This window comes from Malaclemys terrapin, chromosome 7 (assembly GCF_027887155.1).
Source record: "Malaclemys terrapin pileata isolate rMalTer1 chromosome 7, rMalTer1.hap1, whole genome shotgun sequence".
Classification (NCBI taxonomy): domain Eukaryota; kingdom Metazoa; phylum Chordata; order Testudines; family Emydidae; genus Malaclemys; species Malaclemys terrapin.
The window spans coordinates 24830080-24853707 of record NC_071511.1 but is presented as its reverse complement, the minus strand read 5'-3'; the positions used below and the strand labels follow the sequence as shown (position 1 = coordinate 24853707).

Genomic DNA, 23628 nt, shown 5'->3' with positions numbered 1-23628 from the left:
CTCCTGGTTTTATTCATCTTTCAGTCACTATGCACAAGGATGCCATCCCATGGAAGACTTCTCTTCTAGTCAGTTTAACCACTTTTAATTCTGGTTAGTTGAAGATGGGTCAAGTGTACAATGCAGCAATGTGTCTTGATGTGTTGCCCACCAACTGGAAATGGGAAGTAAAAAGTGGCCAGCTTCTGTCCTAGCTTCAGAAGCAATATCATGGTGTCAATACCAATTTAAATTGCCAATTACAAAATGTTACATAAGTGGCTTAGCTATCTCATTATCCAAGCTGGGAGCAACTTGTCAAGAGGTACATTTTTGCCAGATCTGCAAACCTAGCCCACTTGTTGAAGTTGGTAAGTGGGCTTCAGTTCAGCACAAAACATGACAATTGTTGCAGATCTACTGGAGCCAACCAGTTCAACTTGAAAATTTAAATAGGAATTAAAATCCCTGAAAATTGGATGTTTTAACAGAAATGCTGTGAGTCCCACAGCTATTGCAGTGCTCCCAAGTGACACTGTAATAAGTATAAAATGTTGAAAATGCCATATTACAGCTAAATTAATTCTTTAAGCAGGTTAATGACAAGTTTTACATAAAAGCATACCAAGGTGCGGTAACATCTATCCGTAAGGGGAGTAATGACAAGTCGAGGTGAGTTGCCAAGGTATTCATAGGCATATTTTACATTGCAGTTAATGATGCGGACACGAGCATTCTCGTATTCCCAATAATATCGCAGTTGAGCAAGCCACTGAAAGTCTGTCTCATTTTTCACACCTGGTAAGAAAGTAATTAGCAGTAAATATGAAAAAAGTTCTAGAAAATTGGATTTTCTGTTAGGTATAAAATAAATAATTTGCCAATATGAATGTTTACATACATAAAATGCTTTAAAAATTTCTTATGGTTCTTAAGGCCAGCAAAAAAATCTAATGCAAGTCTATTTCTCTGGGTTCTGAGTAACTCTCTGTTAAATACACATGAAGAATAAAATTTTTAAAAGCTATGTACCGCTTTCAATCATCTCCATGACGACATCTCTAGCGTGTACATCAATAGTAACCAAAGCACCCAGTGTAGTTCGTGTCTGCTTAGATAATTTTCCTCTCACCAACTCTACAATATCAGTAAGCTGAAGCTGAAGAGTATCATAGTAATCCTGTAAACCCTGCAAGAAAGAAAATGTCAAATTCGATTTAACAATCTTTAGACCTTAGTGTGCAAATAATTAGGGTTACGAAAAAATGTTAGTGTGGGCAGACATCTTAATAGAGATTGCTTAATGGACCATCTCCCTTCTCAGTCATTTCCCAAAGACCATCTCCTCTCTCATTTGCAATTATCTACCTACCCTGTAAAACTACAGCATATTGATTTTTACATATTTTGAATCCAAGACCCATTTAAGTCAATGGGAGTACTGACTCCAATGGGCTTTGGGTCAGGCCCTTACTGCATTTCAGCAGTTGTAAACAAACAGGAGGAGCCTATTATCAGCCTACTCTCTATAACCCATCTGCAAATGCTCTCTGATCCATCAGTGGTTTGCAGACCACAGTTTGCAAACCTCTGGATTATATACATGAAGGTTTCATTGAAGCCAATGGTAGGTTTGCTTAAGGAAAGCTGTAGGATTCAGCTCAGCTTATATATTTTTTCAAAATTATTTTAGTTGGCATTTGTTTTATTGAAAGCAGTTTCAAACTTTAGAAGTAGCAATCTTTACAAATCCTACATCAAGCAGAATACTTAATTAAAAAGAATCCTATTTTAAGAAAATTATTTAAAGTTCTTATTCTTATTGGAAGTGCAGTCTGAAACCACATTCATGTTTTTAAAAAAGTGATCCCCTAGAGAAAGAATTGAATACAGATGTCTTTATTTTGATATTATCTACCTGAACTCCTTGGAACTAGTAGAGTAATAATTTTTTAATTGTTTTATAGAAAATTGGCTCCTAAACGACAATAAAAATGTTCCCATAAATAATGGTTCAGTATGCATAGATGTGAGTGTGCTGTACAGGCCCACAAACTATGAAAAGATTCACTGTGTCATGTTTACCTGCCTCCTTTCCGATCCCTCCACACTTGATAGTACCACTGATTTTTAAAACTTGTTAGAATGAGGACTGCACTGGTATTTAGACTTTTCTAATAGAAAACTCTAAAGTAGCAGGAGGTTACATATCAGCCTACATTTTTCAGAGCCCAATCCTGGATTCCTTGAATAGAAAACTTCCACCAATTTCAATGAAACTTCTGAGTGCAAAAAAAATTTGGTATTTGGTCCGTAGGCAGCACCCTCTGTAAATCAGTTAGCTAAGTACCAGTGGGAAAGTAAAAAGTTGGCTACTATACATTGTCCATCCATGCTAGAAGAAAGACAGGAGGGCATGGATGTGGTTTAATTAAGCTGGAACTTTATCCACTTATAAATCTGGGAGTATCCAGCAAATTGTACAGTGTAAGGAGGAGGGAGTTGGCTCTCTACTGATCCAGACATAGGAGCCCCGCCCCCTTCCTTGGCTCCCTGAAAGGGGGCCAAGGAAGGGGTCGGTCCCATCTAAAGAGATGTAGGAGTCCCAAATCCCCCTTAAATCAAATCCCATAAGGAATGCTTTCCTTCAAATCCATTTCCAATCCAATTTATCCAATAACTATACCCCTTGCATACCGAGTACCTGCACTGGATGTCCACCACTAGCATTACATATAAATTGCAATATGATAACCTAACCCACCTACTCCACCCCATCAGGTTCCCAGCTCAGATGCGGAAAAGGTGAAAAAATTCACCTTACTTTGGTCAATCTGGCAGTGAGGGGAAAATTCCATCCCAGCCCCATAAGGAAAAGGGGCAACTAGCATAATGCCCACAGTGAGTCAAAAGCAATAGGACCAGGTTCCCAAGTGTATAGGTGGGTGGGTGGCTGGTTCCAACCTGATCCTGATAAAGAGGATGGTTGCATGGTGTATAAATACATCTCCCATTTTTCCAGTCAGCAGGAAGGACAATGCAGTGACCTTGAACTGTCCCCAATTGCACCCTACCTTTCTTGTCCTACCCTGTAAGCTTTCCCCCTTCTCTGTGCTGTTGCAAAGGATCTCTTAAGGGGTAACGTCCCTTTTCCTCCAGCTAGCCAGACCAAGATCCAGTCACATAAAGGATGCAGTGGGCACATTCTTCAGAATTTGACCATTACCTAATATTCAAAACACCCAAAGGCTATTTACACCTCTATGTTTTAAGATTTCTTATTAATTACTTTATCCAACTTTATTTTGGGCAGGGGGAGAGATGAATGATTTAGCTGAACAAAGTACAATAACTGAAATACTAAATGTAAAATAAAAATACAAATATTATGCTTCATAATACCTCTGGCCCATTGCAAATGGCTTCATGTACCTCACTCGTCCAGAACATTTGAGAGACACACAGCACTACCTGTCCAGGCCACTCTAGAACCCACTGTTTTCTTTCAGTCTCAGGATATGCCTAAAGAGTTAAATACATCACATAATGGTGTCAGTGTAAATAACTGAATCCGTACCACTGAGTATGCTTTTGTATTATATGAATCAATATGATGCCTTTAATAATACTCTTTGGAATACTGGCAATATTATATTTGTATTTTTGAAATAAAATACAAAATATTTCTTTTGAATTGCTTTTCCTTTATTTTCTTCCTTTTTTTATTGCCAAATAGTTAGATTTTAAAAGTCTCCCTATTAATTACTAGAATCTGCCTAACATGCTAAATTGCAAACAGAATCATTTTCTGGTTTGTGGTTTTCTTTTTAGGTGAGGGCAAACCTGCAACAAGGATTTTGTTTACTTCTAATTTTGAATTAACTAAAAAAAAGATTGAAATACTGAAATAAACTCTACCAAACAGGATATCTTAGAAGATTAGTAATGTTGTCAGGCTTATTTTATATGTTCCCGTGACCATGCAGGACAAATCTCAGTCCTGTTTAAGGTAAAACTCCCATTGACCTAACTGGCCTATAATTAGAAGTCTCCCAACAAAATCTCAGGCCTGATCCTGTGGCTTTCATATGCTTAAATTACACTCAAGGAAAGACGAGTTTTAGTGTGAGTAAGGCCTTTAGGAGAGCACCCTAAAATGAAGTAAGGACTACTCATATGTACATAGTTTTGTAGGAGGTGGCCTGAAACGTATACTAGAAAACATACCAATCTTGATTCAGCAATAACATCATGTATACTCTTCAGCATAATATCTTCCACTTGGATCAGCCACTTCTCCACAGCACCTCGAGCTTCAGAAGTAGAAATGGTTGAAATCAGTTCCACTCGCTCACCTTCAGTGCTATACATTGCCTGAATATCCAGGTTAGGAAGGAAATGCAGCTTAGCAATGCCCTCAAAACACTTTTTCAAGTGAGGCTGAACTCTGAGAGGATCTTTCGTCTCTGACAGGATCTCCAACATTTCATCATTAGACAAGAAGAAAAAACTAGAAAAAGATTCACAAAAATGACAGAAGTATCAAGTTACTGTATGTGTCAGCCCAACTATACAGCAAAACGTAATTTCAATCATCTTTGTTTTTGACATAGTCAACATGCAGCATACCGAGGAAAGAACAGGCGCTTCTTTTCAAGATAAGCATTAAGCCCTTTCATTATTTTGTCGAGAAGTTCGTTACACCCCTGAAGTTTCTCCAATAAACCTGTCAATGAAGTGGCAGCAAGAACCTGTAACAACAGATATATAATCTCCATAAGTGCATACAGTAAGTCACATATAGGGCATAGTGCACAATGAAGGTTATTAAGGTGATAAATACATAGCACATGCTTTTACCCTTTAAGTCTTAGGTGTGAGTGCAGGTATAGTTCAGTTCATTGAGTACTGTTACTACAAAATTATTGATAAAAATGGAAGGAGGATAAAATTCTATTCTTTTGGGGCCAGTTTATTTCTGAGTCAATATATTACCTTAGGGTCTTTGGCACAATACTTCATAATGTCCCTCCAGTATCTGTCTACGGTCTGGAAGAGACGTCCCTCTTCTGGCATCTGTTGCATGATGTCCTCAGAAGAAAAGATGGGCTCCAAGTAAAGCCACTGAGCTTGCACTTTCAACCATTCATCAATAGTCTCCTGAATTCGAATAAGACGGTCTTCCCATTCCTTAACAAACATATTAAAATTATTGCCAGGATATAGTCATACCACATAAAGTTAAAGAGAGAATCAAAAGTAAAGAAACCAAATCTTATGGACAGGACAACATTTTCTGTCCCCCAAGAAGACTTAATATAAACAGAAAAGTAAACCACTAGGAAGATTAACGTTCTTCCTTATACATGCATTACCTAAGCTGTTTGAAAAGTCTAACCTACCAGTAAACTAGTTTCCTAAAGTGCTGATAAATCCTTTGAATGGAGTTTCAGATCACTTCACTATTATCATCTTTTAATAATTTTATGTTTAGATAACATTCATTATGATACTGGAGACAAATCCTACTCACCTCTCCATAGCCAGGAGAGTCTGGCTCATAGCAGAACTAGGACAGATCCACATTACAGTAGGGGGGCATGATTTGAATGGTCTGTGTAAAGAGTACACACCACCTATGCTTCACTGAGCCCATCGGTGTGTGGGCTCCCTACATACAACTACAAAATGAGATTTAGGGGTGGTGTCAGGTACCGCAGATCCACCAGATATTCCCCTGATTGTGCGGGGGGAGGGGGGGGTGTGCAATAACTACTGAGACTATTCTATCTCTGAGGGTTAAAATAACAGCTGCAGAGTGGCTCCACTCCTGTTCAGCAGCCTGGGGAAAGTAATTCCTTCCTCTGCCAGCCCATCAGGAATTTTCCAGTGTACAGCCCAGCTGCAAAGGCATGCCCTGAGGCCATAATTTGGCTTATAAAGACTAGTGCAGCTTTTGCGAACAGGGGCTGCTAACAGGGAGTTTCGCAAGGGAGTTCTCCAGGTGAAGGAGGAGCAAATACAGGACCCTTGGGGTAAGTGACTGTCTGTAGTGTGTGTTTGTTTGTGTTTGGGGGTTACTTGCTGTGTGCTGAGCTTGTGTTTGTCAGTCTGTTTGGTTGGTTGGTTGTTTGAAGGACCTTGTGCTGTGGCTGGCAGTTGGAAGCTGTGAGCTTCAAAGGAAGGTCTGAAGGCTAGAAGCCTCTGGTAATTGGCTGAGCCTTAATCAGTGGGCGGGGCATTCACCCAAGCCAGGGCTTTATAAAGCAGCGCACAAGCAACCAGGGAGCTTTTGCGAACAGGGGCTGCTAACAGGGAGTTTCGCAAGGGAGCAGGAAGGGAGCGCGGGTCCCTTGCCGGTTCTATCTTAAACCCTTTATTCCCCTTAAAACCTATAGCCCAAACTACATTCAAAACTTCTTGCTTTAAACAACCCCTTCATTAACTAGGAGAAAATGCAGGCAGAAGCCCAGCAGCAGAGTGGGGGCTATCCAGTTTATTGCACTGAATGCAGCATGTATGATTACCTGCCCGTGGACAGGTGGCGTATGTGTGCATTCGGTGCAAGGAGCTCCTGGCCCTCAGAGACCACGTATGGACTCTGGAGGCAAGGGTGGCGGAACTGGAGGAGCTAAGGGAGGCAGAGAGGTCTGTTGATGAGGCTTTCCAGGACACTGTAGAATTGTCCCACCTCCGGTCAGACAGCCCCTGCGCTGTTGAGGAGGATGAAAGGCCCATGGAAGCAGAGCAGTCAACGGGAGCAGAGGGAAACCTTCTCATAGTTGGAACCCTCCTTCCAGACGGTGCTGGGGTTGCCTCTTGCACTGAGGTTACCTCTCCGGGGGAGGGAACTCCAGTTGCTAGGAAAAGGCAGGTATTAGTATTGGGAGATTTGATCATTAGAAACGTAGATAGCTGGGTTTGTGATGACCGGGAGAACCGTATGGTGACTTGCCTGCCGGTGCGAAGGTTGCGGATCTCTCGAGGCATCTAGACAGACTTATGTGTAGTGCTGGGGAGGAGCCGGTGGTCGTGGTATATGTAGGTACCAATGACATAGGGAAGGGTAGGAGAGATGTCCTGGAGGCCAAATTTAGGCTGCTAGGGAAGAGACTGAAATCCAGGACCTCTATGGTGGCATTCTCAGAAATGGTCCCAGTTCCACGCGCAGGGCCAGGTAGGCAGGCAGAGCTTCAGAGTCTCAATACGTGGATGAGACGATGGTGTAGAGAGGAGGGGTTTACATTCATTAGGAATTGGGGAAACTTCTGGAATGGGGGGAGCCTATACAGGAAGGATGGGCTCCACCTAAACCAAAGGGGAACCAGACTCATGGCACTAAACATTAAAAAGGTTGTAAAGCAGTTTTTAAACTAGGAGATGGGGGAAAGCCGACTGCTGCAGAGGAGCATGTGGCTCGGACAGAGACTTCTCTTAGGGGAGAGTCTAATGATAGAGAATCTCCAGGTTATAGTCAGGAGCAGAGGATGGAAGAGGATAAAGTAGGGGCCAGATCAGATGATAAACATTCACATAAAAAATAATTTGACACATCAGAAAAGGGCAGACAAATAAACAGTGACAAGTTTTTAAAGTGCTTGTACACAAATGCTAGAAGTCTAAATAATAAGATGGGTGAACTAGAGTGCCTTGTGATAAAGGAGGATATTGATATAATAGGCATCACAGAAACCTGGTGGACTGAGAGCAATCATTCTGGGGTACAAAATATATCGGAAGGACAGAACAGGTCATGCGGGGGGGGGGAGGGGTGGCACTACATGTGAAAGAAAATGTACAATCAAATGAAGTAAAAATCTTAAGCAAATCCGCATGTTCCATAGAATCTCTATGGATAGAAATTTCATGCTCTAATAAGAATATAACACTAGGGATCCATTATCGACCACCTGACCAGGACGGTGATAGTGATGATGAAATGCTAAGAAAAATTAGAGAGGCTATCAAAATTAAGAACTCAATAATAGTGGGGGATTTCAATTATCCCCATATTGACTGGGAACATTTCACTTCAGGACGAAATGCAGAGATAAAATTTCTCGATACTTTAAATGACTGCTTCATGGAGCAGTGGTACAGGAACCCACAAGGGGAGAGGCAACTCTAGATTTAGTCCTGAGTGGAGCGCAGGAGCTGGTCCAAGAGGTAACTATAGAAGGACCGCTTGGAAATAGTGACCATAATACAATAGCATTCAACATCCCTGTGGTGGGAAGACCATCTCAACAGCCCAGCACTGTGGCATTTAATTTCAAAAGGGGGAACTATGCAAAAATGAGGGGGTTAGTTAAACAGAAGTTAAAAGGTACAGTGACTAAAGTGAAATCCCTTCAAGCTGCATGGGCGCTTTTTAAAGACACCATAATAGAGGCCCAACTTCAATGTATACCCCAAATTAAGAAACACAGTAAAAGAACTAAAAGAGAGCCACCGTGGCTTAACAACCATGTAAAAGAAGCAGTGAGAGATAAAAAGACTTCCTTTAAAAAGTGGAAGTCAAATCCTAGTGAGGCAAATAGAAAGGAGCATAAACGCTGCCAAATTAAGTGCAAGAATGTAATAAGAAAAGCCAAAGAGGAGTTTGAAGAATGGCTAGCCAAAAACTCCAAAGGTAATAACAAAATGTTTTTTAAGTACATCAGATGCAGGAAGCCTGCTAAACAACCAGTGGGGCAGCTTGATGACTGAGATACAAAAGGAGTGCTTAAAGACGATAAAGTCATTGCGGAGAAACTAAATGGATTCTTTGCTTCAGTCTTCATGGCTGAGGATGTTAGGGAGATTCCCAAACCTGAGCTGGCTTTTGTAGGTGACAAATCTGAGGAACTGTCATGGATTGAAGTGTCATGAGAGGAGGTTTTGGAATTAATTGATAAACTTAACATTAACAAATCACCGGGACCAGATGGCATTCACCCAAGAGTTCTGAAAGAACTCAAATGTGAAGTTGCGGAACTGTTAACTAAGGTTTGTAACCTGTCCTTTAAATCGGCTTCTGTACCCAATGACTGGAAGTTAGTAAATGTAACGCCAATATTTAAAAAGGGCTCTAGAGGTGATCCTGGCAGTTACAGACCGGTAAGTCTAACGTCTGTACCGGGCAAATTAGTTGAAACAATAGTTAAGAATAAAATTGTCCGACACAGAGAAAAACATAAACTGTTGAGCGATAGTCAACATGGTTTCTGTAAAGGGAAATCGTGTCTTACTAATCTATTAGAATTCTTTGAAGGGGTCAACAAACATGTGGACAAAGGGGATCCAGTGGACATAGTGTACTTAGATTTCCAGAAAGCCTTTGACAAGGTCCCTCACCAAAGGCTCTTACGTAAATTAAGGTGCCATGGGATAAAAGGGAAGGTCCTTTCATGGACTGAGAACTGGTTAAAAGAGAGGGAACAAAGGGTAGGAATAAATGGTAAATTCTCAGAATGGAGAGGGGTAACTAGTGGTGTTCCCCAAGGGTCAGTCCTCGGACCGATCCTATTCAACTTATTCATAAATGATCTGGAGAAAGGGGTAAACAGTGAGGTGGCAAAGTTTGCAGATGATACTAAACTGCTAAAGATAGTTAAGTCCAAAGCAGACTGTGAAGAACTTCAAAAAGATCTCACAAAACTAAGTGATTGGGCAACAAAATGGCAAATGAAATTTAATGTGGATAAATGTAAAGTAATGCACATTGGAAAAAATAACCCCAACTATACATACAATATGATACTAGGGGGGAAGCTGTTCTAGACTTGATTTTAACAAATAGGGAGGAACTCGTTGAGAATGTGAAAGTAGAAGGCAGCCTGGGTGAAAGTGATCATGAAATCATAGACTTTGCAATTCTAAGGAAGGGTAGAAGGGAGAACAGCAAAATAGAGACAATGGATTTCAGGAAGGCAGATTTTGGGAAGCTCAGAGAGCTGATAGGTAAGGTCCCATGGGAATCAAGACTGAGGGGAAAAACAACTGAGGAGAGTTGGCAGTTTTTCAAAGGGACACTATTAAGGGCCCAAAAGCAAGCTATTCCGCTGGTTAGGAAAGATAGAAAATGTGGCAAAAGACCACCTTGGCTTAACCACGAGATCTTGCACAATCTAAAAAATAAAAAGGAGTCATATAAAAAATGGAAACTAGGACAGATTACAAAGGATGAATATAGGCAAACAACACAGGAATGCAGGGGCAAGATTAGAAAGGCAAAGGCACAAAATGAGCTCAAACTAGCTACGGGAATAAAAGGAAACAAGAAGACTTTTTATCAATACATTAGAAGCAAGAGGAAGACCAAAGACAGGGTAGGCCCACTGCTTAGTGAAGAGGGAGAAACAGTAACAGGAAACTTGGAAATGGCAGAGATGCTTAATGACTTCTTTGTTTCGGTCTTCACCGAGAAGTCTGAAGGAATGCCTAACATAGTGAATGCTAATGGGAAGGGGGTAGGTTTAGCGGATAAAATAAAAAAAGAACAAGTTAAACATCACTTAAAAAAGTTAGATGCCTGCAAGTCACCCGGGCCTGATGAAATGCATCCTAGAATACTCAAGGAGCTAATAGAGGAGGTATCTGAGCCTCTAGCTATTATCTTTGGAAAGTCATGGGAGACGGGAGAGATTCCAGAAGACTGGAAAAGGGCAAATATAGTGCCCATCTATAAAAAGGGAAATAAAAACAACCCAGGTAACTACAGACCAGTTAGTTTAACTTCTGTGCCAGGGAAGATAATGGAGCAAGTAATTAAGGAAATCGTCTGCCAACACTTGGAAGGTGGTAAGGTGATAGGGAATAGCCAGCATGGATTTGTGAAGAACAAATCATGTCAAACCAATCTGATAGCTTTCTTTGATAGGATAACGAGCCTTGTGGATAAGGGTGAAGCGGTGGATGTGGTATACCTAGACTTTAGTAAGGCATTTGATACGGTCTCGCATGATATTCTTATCGATAAACTAGGCAAATACAAATTAGATGGGGCTACTATAAGGTGGGTGCATAACTGGCTGGATAATCGTACTCAGAGAGTTGTTATTAATGGTTCCCAATCCTGCTGGAAAGGCGTAACGAGTGGGGTACCGCAGGGGTCTGTTTTGGGACCGGCTCTGTTCAATATCTTCATCAACGACTTAGATATTGGCATAGAAAGTACGCTTATTAAGTTTGCGGATGATACCAAACTGGGAGGGATTGCAACTACTTTGGAGGACAGGGTCATAATTCAAAATGATCTGGACAAATTGGAGAAATGGTCTGAGTTAAACAGGATGAAGTTTAACAAAGACAAATGCAAAGTGCTCCACTTAGGAAGGAAAAATCAATTTCACACATACAGAATGGGAAAAGACTGTCTAGGAAGGAGTACGGCAGAAAGGGATCTAGGGGTTATAGTGGACCACAAGCTAAATATGAGTCAACAGTGTGATGCTGTTGCAAAAAAAGCAAACATGATTCTGGGATGCATTAACAGGTGTGTTGTGAGCAAGACACGAGAAGTCATTCTTCCGCTCTACTCTGCTCTGGTTAGGCCTCAGCTGGAGTATTGTGTCCAGTTCTGGGCGCCGCATTTTAAAAAAGATGTGGAGAAACTGGAAAGGGTCCAAAGAAGAGCAACAAGAATGATTAAAGGTCTTGAGAACATGACCTATGAAGGAAGGCTGAAAGAATTGGGTTTGTTTAGTTTGGAAAAGAGAAGACTGAGAGGGGACATGATAGCAGTTTTCAGGTATATAAAAGGGTGTCATAAGGAGGAGGGAGAGAACTTGTTCACCTTAGCCTCTAAAGATAGAACCAGAAACAATGGGTTTAAACTGCAGCAAGGGAGGTCGAGATTGGACATTAGGAAAAAGTTCCTAACTGTCAGGGTGGTTAAACACTGGAACAAATTGCCTAGGGAGGTTGTGGAATCTCCGTCTCTGGAGATATTTAAGAGTAGGTTAGATAAATGTCTATTAGGGATGGTCTAGGCAGTATTTGGTCCTGCCATGCGGGCAGGGGACTGGACTCGATGACCTCTCGAGGTCCCTTCCAGTCCTAGAATCTATGAATCTATGATGGGGGCTAATTTAGCTACAACAAGTCAGGAAAAAGATCTTGGAGTCATCGTGGATAGTTCTCTGAAAATGTCCACGCAGTGTGCAGAGGCGGTCAAAAAAGCAAACAGGATGTTAGGAATCATTAAAAAGGGGATAGAGAATAAGACTGAGAATATATTATTGCCCTTATATAAATCGATGGTACGCCCTCATCTCGAATACTGCGTACAGATGTGGTCTCCTCATCTCAAAAAAGATATACTGGCACTAGAAAAGGTTCAGAAAAGAGCAACTAAAATGATTAAGGGTTTGGAACGGGTCCCATATGAGGAGAGATTAAAGAGGCTAGGACTCTTCAGCTTGGAAAAAGAGGAGATTAAGGGGGGATATGATAGAGGTATATAAAATCATGAGTGATGTGGAGAAAGTGGATAAGGAAAATTTATTTACTTATTCCCATAATACAAGAACTAGGGGTCATCAAATGAAATTAATAGGCAGCAGGTTTAAAACAAATAAAAGGAAGTTCTTCTTCACGCAGCGCACAGTCAACATGTGGAACTCCTTACCTGAGAAGGTTGTGAAGGCTAGGACTATAACAGAGTTTAAAAGAGAACTGGATAAATTCATGGTGGTTAAGTCCATTAATGGCTATTAGCCAGGACGGGTAAGGAATGGTGTCCCTAGCCTCTGTCTGTCAGAGGATGGAGATGGATGGCAGGAGAGAGATCACTTGATCATTGCCTGTTAGGTTCACTCCCTCTGGGGCACCTGGCATTGGCCACTGTCGGTAGACAGGATACTGGGCTAGATGGACCTTTGGTCTGACCCGGTACAGCCTTTCTTATGTTCTTATCTTATGTAGATCACTGAATACTTTCATTAAAGATAATGAAAACATCATTATAATCATCAGCAAGAGGGGTCAGAGAGTTTATATAAAATGTTAGTTTCCCAGCTTAAAGTGATTCGGATATTCAGGACATTCTCTCTGCTGCTGTTGGCCCAGGAGGAAGAGAGAAACCATGAGTGGGAGAGCAAGGGGGAATCTCAACATTAAAAAAAAAATTAAAACAACTTGTAAAACATTTTATTTAGAAACACCCATGATATCAAATTTTTAAAAATTAAATCCAACGATAATGACACAATAATAAAACATTAGGGCAACTGTATAGTTATCACTTGAATATAAGTGGCCATTTTAAAAAGCAAATAAACATATTGCCTCTCATACCTTGATTTCTTTTTCAAAAGGTTTAATGAAAGGCGATCCTCTCATTGTTTGAGTTTTTACAATCTGATCATCTAGAACAGTCTGAATCTCATCCACTGCTGACAGAATACTAACTCCAGTCTCACGATAAATGCTTGTATGGAAGGAAACAGACTCCCATATTTCCATCATAGCGTGCATAGCTTTCTCTAAAGAAAACTCCTATAATATAGAAAGGAGATATTTTATAGTCACTGCACTAATTTTCTTTGATTGACACATTCAATATATAATCTCACATACCTAGATAAATTTTAGGAGAATTGTCACTAGTACTACCAGCATAACACTGTTTTCTTTTATTATTTTTCTTAACATTTCATTTGTTGAAGCATAACAAAATAATACAGTTAGGTAACACTGATGCTACAACACAAAAGTTATAAATGCAAACAAATTCAAAGTTATAGCCAACACTCCATCCAAAAGGTCATGTTGTTAGAGATTAGCTCTCAACAGATGCAGAAAGTTATGTACAACAATAAAAGGAAAAAAAGTCATTATAATAAGCCCCAGAAACCAACACACAAACATTCTTCACTTTTCATTTGTTTCTTAAGAGATTTACTCTTGTGCTCACCTTACTTGCGCCTACACTTATGGTTTCAAATTGCTCCAGGTAAGGGGCTAGGTTCTGCTTTAAAACTTTTCTTAGGGTAGTTCCAGAGTCTGGAGTTAAATCATATCCTATTATATCTGACATCTGTTGCCAGTGGCGAGTCCTTATGCCTGGGTTACAAAGGATAGTCACCGTGGGGATATTCTCCTAGTTGAGAAAAATATTTGCAAAACAGAATTTCATCTATGTAAATACAAATTGTGCAGATAATGTAAATTACGATCCACTTATATTAGCTCACCCTCTTTTCCCTTTGCAGCTAAACTCTGCATTTCAGCTAATACATCCAGAGAAGATGAATATTAAAAGACTGTCCATAATATACATATCTACTATTATTTTCAAAACATAATTCCACTGACTCTCTGGATGATGGGCCACTGTTCCTGATATCTAACAATCTTTTCAAACAATGTTTCCATATCAATCTAAAACCTGTCTATTATAGCACTTTCGTCAGTGGATCTGCACTGATGAAGAATTATAGGTAATAATTTTGCTATTGTACATGCGTTACCAGAAGGCTTTTTACCTGCCAAGACCCAAGTTCAGATTTTCTCCTGCAACAACTGATGACATGAGTGACTTCAATTATGGTAATCCCTGAACAGTACAGATGGCTTCTTTCAATGCACTGCTTCAGTTGTTACCAAATGTTATTCATTAATTTTTTCTGAAGAAATACAGAACCACGAACTTAGGTCTTGGCAGATGCATAAAAAATTAACTAATTTTCAACTACATTTTGTATTGAGATATACTTTCATATACAATTGTTCTACTAGTAATCTGAGAAAAAATAATATTTTGTATCTGTGTACTTTTTTAATTCCAGTTTATTTTTAAATGCAAAAGGCGCACATAGTGATGCTTACAAAGCCTTTAGCTGCCTTTATGTCTAATTTTCAGAATTCCCTATTACAGTTCTTATATATGCCTCAAAATCTGTTTCTTTTACTGTTGCTTTTTCCATGGCAGGAAGTAATCTTTTTGTTATTTATATAATGTGTAAATTAAAACATATTATTAATAGACTCTTTGGTTATTCATATACCTGAAAATTTGCAAAAACTTTAGGGATGAAATCCTGGCCCTACTAAAATCAGTTGAAGTTTTGCCATTGATTTCAATTGGTCCAGGAATTCACTCTAAATGCATAACTTATCACTTGGAAAGCATGACAGAGGCAACACTCCCATGAACACTGCATAGCAGGACTTGAAAAAAATCCTTTCAGATATTGTAGTATCTACAATCGAGCACATCACCGGCCACCGACAGTACCAGGAGGCGTGAGCCACAGTGACATCATTCTCCCACTACGAGAAAGGGACCAAGTGACCTTCTCTGTTGGATCATATGAACTGGAACCATAAACTCTCTAAACATTAAATCTCACCAAATGAGGGTCAATCCATCCTCATATCCACTCATTATACTCCACACCCGAACATAGCCACTTTATGAACTTCATACCCTCATATTTCAATGTCTGTACGTTGACCCATCAACCTTTTACTCCCAATCGGGGATATTGCAGATTATGTATTCCTCATGCCACCTTATCTTAAACCAAACTTTGCACCCTCGATAATCTGTATGTTATTCCCTGATAACCAGAAACTTCTATGCTCAAACTCTGTTCACTATTTATTTTTAACATCATCTTAATAATTTTTTAAATCTACTTGGATGAGTAATGGTCTTAGGATTTGCCCATAAATGCTAAGTATTATTATCAATTCTTTTTTAACCTTAAAGTCTTTGATCTGCTCCATTACTGATGAACACATTGTAATCGTTGGATTGTCCTTCTTTTCTTCTTCCAGCTTCTCTTCTACTATGGCTCTGCGATGCAGTGTCTTCTTTTCCAGTTCTGCTTTCTTCTGCTTTTGTTGAAAAACCTTCAACATCTTGTATATCTCTCGAAAAAACTCATCTACCTCAGTCTCCATGCTTTCCCCATTCAGGTCCAGGAAAGCACCATCCATCCATCTGGGAGAAAAAAGAAAATTATAATGCATCTTATACAAGAATCAGAATGACAAATATATCATGTACATATCTAAAACACATTTTTAAATTTTAAATATACTATTTGTATCATAAACAGAAGTTTAAAAAGTTAAAAGAAACATTTTAATGGATGTGCAGCTAATGTTTTTAATTCTGTCATTCCCTACAAAATACTAATAGTAACCAAGAAAGCACTGACACCTGTTTAGTAGCATCAGGGCTTCCACATGGTATAATCACTAGAAGGTGACTACCATCTTAGATAGGTATGCACTTGGGGTGGCTACTCCCTCCCCCCACCCTCCGCTGCTCACACCATTGCGGCTACATTCTACTTTTAGTGCAATAGCTCAATCAGAGCCAGAGTGAATGTGTCTCCTAGAGCTGGAAATTATACCTCCAGTTTGGAAGCGTATACCCATTTTCACACACTTTAGATCTATCACTATTATAGCTTATACAGCAGCATTTACCCATCTGAGGTAACATAATAATTTGAGCAGCTCTACATTCCATTTTGGGAGTGAAGACAGCCTCAAAATTGTATTTTATTATATAAATATAGATAATGCCCCAGAGAAGTATGTTTCGGGTGCCCAAAGCAGCCAGCAGAGAGGTAAATCACTGTGGGGTGGGGTGTGGTGGGACTGGGGAAGACACAGTTGGTCCCACTGAGCCTCATCCCCCGCAACTAGAACCCCCCCAATGAGCCCCACTCCTCCTGCACTTGGAGCCATCCACACCAAAATCCCCACCCTAGCCTTCCTCTTCCCCTGCAGGGCATCTGGGGCTGGGTCAAACCCATCCCTAGATTTCTCCTCCGGCTGTAGGAAGTGCTGCAAACTCCCCACACATACACACACCCAGCGCGCTTCCTGCACCCATCACTCCTCAGCTACAGGGGGAGGAATCACTGTACAGGGAGCTGCTCCCCTATCCACCCAACCCCGGTGTATCCAGATCCCCTCATACCCAGACCCTCCCACTGAGTCTCATTCCCCGCAACCAGAAACGACCCCCCCACGATGAACCCTACTTCTTCTGCACCTGGACCACCCCAATAAGCCATCCGCACCAAAATCCTGGATCCCCACCCCCACTGAGCCCCACTCCCCCAGCATCTAGACTTCTCACTGAGCTCTCCACACCCAGACCCTCCCTACCCCCACTGAGCCCCAACCATCTTCACCTGGATCCCCTGCAGAGTCCCATTACCGTTGCACCCAGAACCCCCTAACAAACCCCTGTGCATCCAGATCCCCCCGCACCCAGATCCCCCATTCAGCCGCCCACACCCAGATTGCCCCACACAGAACCTTCTTAACCCATACCTGGATCACCCCCACACTAAGCCCCTCCACACACGAATCCTATCTTGCTGAGCCTGCCTGCCCACTCCTGGTGCACCTGGCATAGACAGGCAGAGCTTTGGGGTGTTTCTGGGGCAGGCCTGGTCCTTGAACTATGTCAGGGTTGGGTGCAGTCTCACCGCTGAGTCCGTGTCCCTGGGGCGAGAGGGAGCTGCACAGTGATCTCCCACAGCTGTGTCGCCAGTGACCTGTACTCCCCAATGCCATGTTGGAGCCTCCACATTTATTTGACAAATAAAATTTGCAGAATTTTGTAGAATTTTAAAATATTGTGCGCATAATTTTTAATTTTTTGGCACAGAATTCCCTCAGGAGTAAATGTAAGTACAATATTTATATTCCAATCAATTTATTTTATAATTATATGATAAAAATGAGAAAGCAAGCAATTTTTCAGTAATAGTGTGCTGTGACACTTTTGTATTTTTATGTCTGATTTTGTAAGCAAGTAGTTTTTAAGTGAGGTGAAACTTAGGGTACACAAGATAAATCAGACTTCTGAAAGGGGTACAGTAGTCTGGAAAGGTTGAGAACCACTGATCTAGATCTATACCTGGATAGATATAAACACGGAGATGAAAATATTCACATGTAGGAGTTAAGCGTCAAAATAGCTCACATATCTTGCATGGACAAACAAAAGCAGCCTGAATCTTTTAGCCTTTTCCTTATTTAGCTTTAAGACTATCAAGTATATAATTACCGTTTTTCTGTTCGTTGCCATTTCAGTATAAGAACAAAAAGTTTCTGATAGGGCTCGATATTAACTTTTAAACTCTCGAGAACAGGATACTCAGTCAGCTCCCACTTGAAGAGAATCTCTTCTTTATTAATAAAAGCTACTGTTTCCTCAGCTTCCTGTATGCGTTTCTGCAATGCTCTCATGTCAGTCACATACTGAAATCAAATGATTTTATATCTTTTGAAAATTATTCATGTTATACAAGGAATAGACATAATTACATGATATTAAAAGAGACAATAAATCATTGACTTTTCAAAATTATAAGTAATTTGTGAGAGTTACAGGATATTAGCCTCATGCTCTTTAACAAAGACAATAACATGGTCCCCAAGCACATGGACTGAGTTTTTTCCGCAATGAGGACACTAGATTAATGCTCAGAAAAACAAAATAAGCATAATTTTACTCTTCTCAAACTGGAGCATTGTCAAAAAGTGTTCTCAAATTGTTTGAGTTTCAAAAGTACATTGTACCAAAAAGAACACATATTATTAACTTTTATGTAGTTAATATGTAGTCTTGGCAACTGCGATTCCCAAGTTTAAACAACAGTTTCATGTTTTGAGAAAAAAAAAATTAAATGTACTCAATTACTCAGTGACAGAGTCAGGAATCTTCCCATTTAAGCAATTTTTTAAATTCAAAATATGGCAGGAAGTGTTTAGTGATTAGGGAAGGGGACTGGAACATCATGAAGTTTCAGATCCAGCATTCAGTCTACTGTTCGTACACAGTGGACTTTTAAGATTTATGTAACTGGCCAATTCCTAATGAAATTACTGCCTGAAAACCCCAACGAATCTAATTTAGTGGGTTAATTTCCCAAAACTAAACATACTAAAACCAGCTACTGAAATCATGGCCCCCGTGAAGTCAATGGCAAAACTTCAGTAGGGTCAGGATTTCACCAAGAGTGTTTGCACAGCCTCAAATGCATTTGCTTCCATATCTTTACTATTACTCCACTCTGTGACTACCTATTAACTGATTTAAACAAAGTCCTTATGGTAAATTTCCCCTCCAATCAGAATATTAGTGTCACTATGGTAGTTAGCGCAAAAGTGGGTGTCTAATGAGTTTCATCAGCATAACAGTACAGCAATAGAACTTTAACATTTAACTTTGTGTTTGCTACATCCTTTTTTAAAATCACAATCCTATTTCTTGTATTAAGCATATGTGACTCTTTGAACCCCCTTTATACTATGTTTATCAGACCTGTTGCATACGATCCAGTTCTGAGAATTCTGTAAACTCTTCCATACGGCGAGTCTGCTTTTCTAGTTCCAAAATAAGCTTCTCGCGTTTGGCCAGTAGTTCACTTTCACCTTTACGTTTAGATTGTTCAATCAGCTATAAAATAGATAATTTAAATGTGTTAAAAGAGAAGAATCTTGCAGTAGACATTTGAGTGATCAAACATGTGGCATCAGTGTCTTGTAAATAAGTGTTATCAGCATGGATAGAGAGAAAATAAATAGTACAGACAGATTACATCCCTTGCAATAACTGAAGTACTTTGAGAAGCTTTTGTTCACACAGATCCCACTGTGGGTAAGTGACTAGCAGTTACTCAAAGAGGTAGGTGATAGGAGTTTTATCTAAATAGCAACTGTAGAAGAGTCCTGCAGAGCAAATTAGGCATCTGACCGAGAAGTTGTGACAATGGACTAGTAATTGGTAAACGTATGATCCTAACCACAAGTAGCTTCTCTACAAATTTCAGCAATAAGCACTTCTCTGAAACAAGCCAGAGATGTCAACTGGGCCCTCGTAGAGTACGCGCTAATTTAAGAGGGAAGAGGTAGTTTATTTAAAAAAATGGAAATTTGAATGCAGTCTGCAACTAGAACTGAGAAAATAGTTCATTTTTCAATTCAGGGACTAAACTGAAAACCAATAGGCAAAGTCTGAGCCCATATAGAAATGAGTGCTGCAAAAGCTGGAAACCAAGAACATGAGACCTTTCTCAAACATGGGATCTGTGACGAGATGGACTCCTTCCAAAACTATTCTTGGGAATCAACGTAGGTGAAGGCAGAGATCTCGTATGAGAAGTGCTCCTGCTTCCATGCAAAAATGATTATGCAGATGAACAGAATTACTCTAAAGGGGGGAGGCAATTCCGGAGTTGTAGAAATAGGAAAAGTCTCCGCCCGATAGCATGAGAGATAGGCACTGGTGCCGTAGAGGTTGGATGCAGAGAGATTCTCATCTTCAGTACCTTGGGCTCCAATACCAAGAGACTCCTGGCTATTGCAGAAAAAGGAGACAGCCACCAAGGGGGACTCCAGTTCTGGAGTGATAGTAAGGTCTGCAGGAAATGTAAAACCAGCCTTAGTAGATGAAGGAGACTGTACTGACAATGACAGGGCTATGTACAATGGTACAAATACTGGAGTCTCAGCAGAAATATTGTCAAGATATGATACCAATGACAATGGGGCAGAGGAAGCAAGCATGGTACCAATGTGGTTTCAAAGGAGCCAGTTTAGATAAGTAAGCATGATGGGTTTTAGCCTTCTTGGGCAGTACTGGAAATGGCAACAAGTGCTGAGCCCTATCTGAAGATCTTTGCTCCTTCTGCCTTGGACAGCAGGAGTCACTGACTGAGCTGAGGAGAATGGATAAGAAGGCTTGATAGCAACATGAGGTCTCATAGAGCTAGCAGATCCCTTAGCTCCCAGAGTGGAGTTTCTTCCTGTTTCAAAGCTGGTTTTATTGAGTGCCATTGCTATAAGAAACTGCTTCTTAGGTGGTACCTCAGAGTCAGACACACTTCATATTGACCTTTCTGTAAAAAATAATTTTAAAACAAGCATCACAAGCCCTGTCTGTGAGTTCAGTAAAACAAATACAGATGGCACACATGGTAGGGATATGAGACTCCTCTAAACAAAATAAACATTTTGTACTCACATCACTGGAGCATAAGAGTCTTGGCACATTTTAAAGCCCAAAGATGTGCTCTCTGCCTTCGGACATATTCCTCAGTACCAAAGCAAGACTCAAAGAAAGAAAAGTGCTTTGGATTTTTTTCACCCACCAGGCTTAAATAAAACTTTTTTAAAAACTACACAAACTCTAAGCTAAGTAAGTATAACCTTAAAGTATCTAAGAGTCATGGGAAAGCATGGGGATACTATAAACTCCAACTTGCAACCATGGGCAGTAAGAAAGAACTACAATATGAACCATGTGGACTATTGCTCGAAGAAGTGGTGGAAGGTTAAGAAAGTAATCTATTATGGATCTGGATCACAGAAAAACATCAACAGTTGCATATTCCTCATTAGTAAACTTTCATCGAATAATTGGAATTCCTAATTCTTATTTATCTAGAGAACAAAGTCACATGAAAAAATTAATATCCAGTACATTTAGAAAGAAAATAATGCAATAATTTCTTCATATAGCATGTAACCATGGTTGAATTTTTAAAAGGCCTGGATAAATCCCTCACACATCATGATGATAAGTGTGCAAATTAAAAGGATGATATTCATTTCTCATACTTTTTGGGGTCTGGAAGGAATTTTCTCCAGTATAAAGTATTAGACAATTGGCTAAGTGCATAGTAGTGAATTTTTATCTTCCTCTGAATTATCAGGTATTGACCACAGTAGAAGATAGATACCAGACTTGCCAAAGACTTTAAGCTCAAATGACAGTTCTAATTTTCTATATTTGTAGCCTGCTGGTACTTGCTAAATATCTAATTATTATATTCTCCATTAGTGCACTGGCTTCTTATAAATACATAAACCTGGTACCATGGTATTTGAGTGCCTTATAATGAATGTTATTATACACATTTGGACTGGACAACAGTTAGCAGCAGTGAAAATAAATTGTTCAAATACAGTACAAGGCCTAACAAATTAGAATATATAATGTACAAAGAAATTATCTTTACATCATCATGTTCATCAAAGATGGGATTAATCTTCTGAGGCCACAGTAAGACTGTTGCATTCAGTGCCAGATCTTCAGGATCAAATATATAAACATCTAAAAGGTAATTCATTCGCCTTTGGCATTCCTATAAAAGAGATTCCACAAAAGCTGATATTTCACATTTGCTTATACCGTAGTATAGAATTTATGAAGGAAAAACAGTGAATTCAGACCCATAATCCCTTGTTCCTCATTATTCTGGTCCAAGGATGAAATCCTGGACTCACTGATGTCATTACCAAAACTCTCATTGACTTCAATGGGCGTCCCGGATTTTGCCTCAAGACTATAAATTATCAAGGAACTGACCTCTCATTGCTTTGAAAGGCAATGTAAAATGGAAAGTTTGTATGCAGAATCTTAGCATGTGTCTTCTCTGAAACTTTTTTCCCCTACAGTGATCAGATCTCAGCTGCTGAGTACTATGCTTCTTGATCTCTCCTTTTTTAAGAGGCTATAATAATATAGGTTTCACGGAGTTTGGGGGAGACAATGCCTGCACCCCCGGCTGCCTGCGATTCACCATGACTCTCAGCCAGCCAGTAAAACAGAAGGTTTATTTAGACGACAGGAATACAGTCCAAGACAGGTCTTGCAGGTACAGACAACAGGACCCCCTCAGTCAGGACCATCTTGGGAGGTCTCCAGGGAGGCCAGAGCCCCGTCTGGGCTCCCCTCCATTTTCCCAGCCAGCTCCAAACTGAAAACTCTCCAGCCCCTCCTCTCGCCTTTGTCTCTTTCCCAGGCCAGGAGGCCCCCTGATCTCTTTCTTCTCCAACACCTTCAGTTGGCACCTTTGCAGAGGAGGGGCCCAGGCCATCACTTGCGGGGAGACAGAGTGTTGGCCATTTTTTGTGCAGACAGCATCACACTGGCCCCCTAGGGCTCTGCAACAATCACACACACCCCCAAACACTCGAGAAATGCATAGGAGAAAGTGAGGCACCCACACAGCACTCAGAGAAAACATTAAGAATGTTCCCACTTCGTCACAATAGGTAATATAAAATTACACGTTGTTGTGTAGTTTCTTTTAAGTTAAATAAAGTTCAATTTTTAAAAAATTAGAAATCTATTAGAAAAGCATAAGATATTCAAGTTTATGCCTCCCTTAATGTATAAACTTATCTTATCTGACCATATTCTATTAACTTAATGTCTGTCTGAGGAAATCCTACTACTTAGCACATATGCTCATCCTGCAGCATATGTTTTGTTTGTCATATATGGCTTCAGCATCAAAGTGGAAAATCTGATCACACATCACCTTGATCCAGAGTACAGAACAAATCAAAGATCCACTTGCCTCTGAAATTTTAGGACTAGAGTGGAGCTATAGTATTGTTTGAATACTGTTTCTCTCACAATTTGAAATATAATATTTCCTATTTTTCCTCCAAGAATCAGCAGTCACAGCTCAAGAGCTAAATAGAAGCATCCTCTTGTCAATCCCATCCAAACAATAAAAGGCTCATCTCTGACATCTACAGACAAAATTTTAAACACAAGAGGCTGGCTGCTGCTGTAAAAAACCTGCACATTAACAAATTTGTATGTACCAACTGGTTCCCATTTGTGTCCCCAATTATCATATTTACACATGTAAATGTAGTTTAATATGTGAG

The 23628-nt window shown here is 40.1% G+C and overlaps 1 protein-coding gene across 2 annotated transcripts in view; it reads right to left on the bottom strand.

The window, feature by feature from the left end:
- Positions 1 to 23628, bottom strand: part of DNAH12 (dynein axonemal heavy chain 12) — a 169257-nt gene that overhangs the window by 115734 nt on the left and 29895 nt on the right. For both annotated transcript variants that reach the window (XM_054036279.1, XM_054036278.1), the window contains exons 13-24: positions 21963 to 22088; positions 19265 to 19399; positions 18005 to 18198; positions 15670 to 15910; positions 13877 to 14062; positions 13258 to 13458; positions 4975 to 5169; positions 4609 to 4730; positions 4207 to 4489; positions 3382 to 3501; positions 1012 to 1168; positions 605 to 777 (exon numbers count right to left, since the gene is read on the bottom strand). In XM_054036279.1, the coding sequence (XP_053892254.1) occupies positions 605 to 777; positions 1012 to 1168; positions 3382 to 3501; positions 4207 to 4489; positions 4609 to 4730; positions 4975 to 5169; positions 13258 to 13458; positions 13877 to 14062; positions 15670 to 15910; positions 18005 to 18198; positions 19265 to 19399; positions 21963 to 22088 (2133 nt within the window). The remainder of the gene's footprint in view (positions 1 to 604; positions 778 to 1011; positions 1169 to 3381; positions 3502 to 4206; positions 4490 to 4608; positions 4731 to 4974; positions 5170 to 13257; positions 13459 to 13876; positions 14063 to 15669; positions 15911 to 18004; positions 18199 to 19264; positions 19400 to 21962; positions 22089 to 23628) is intronic.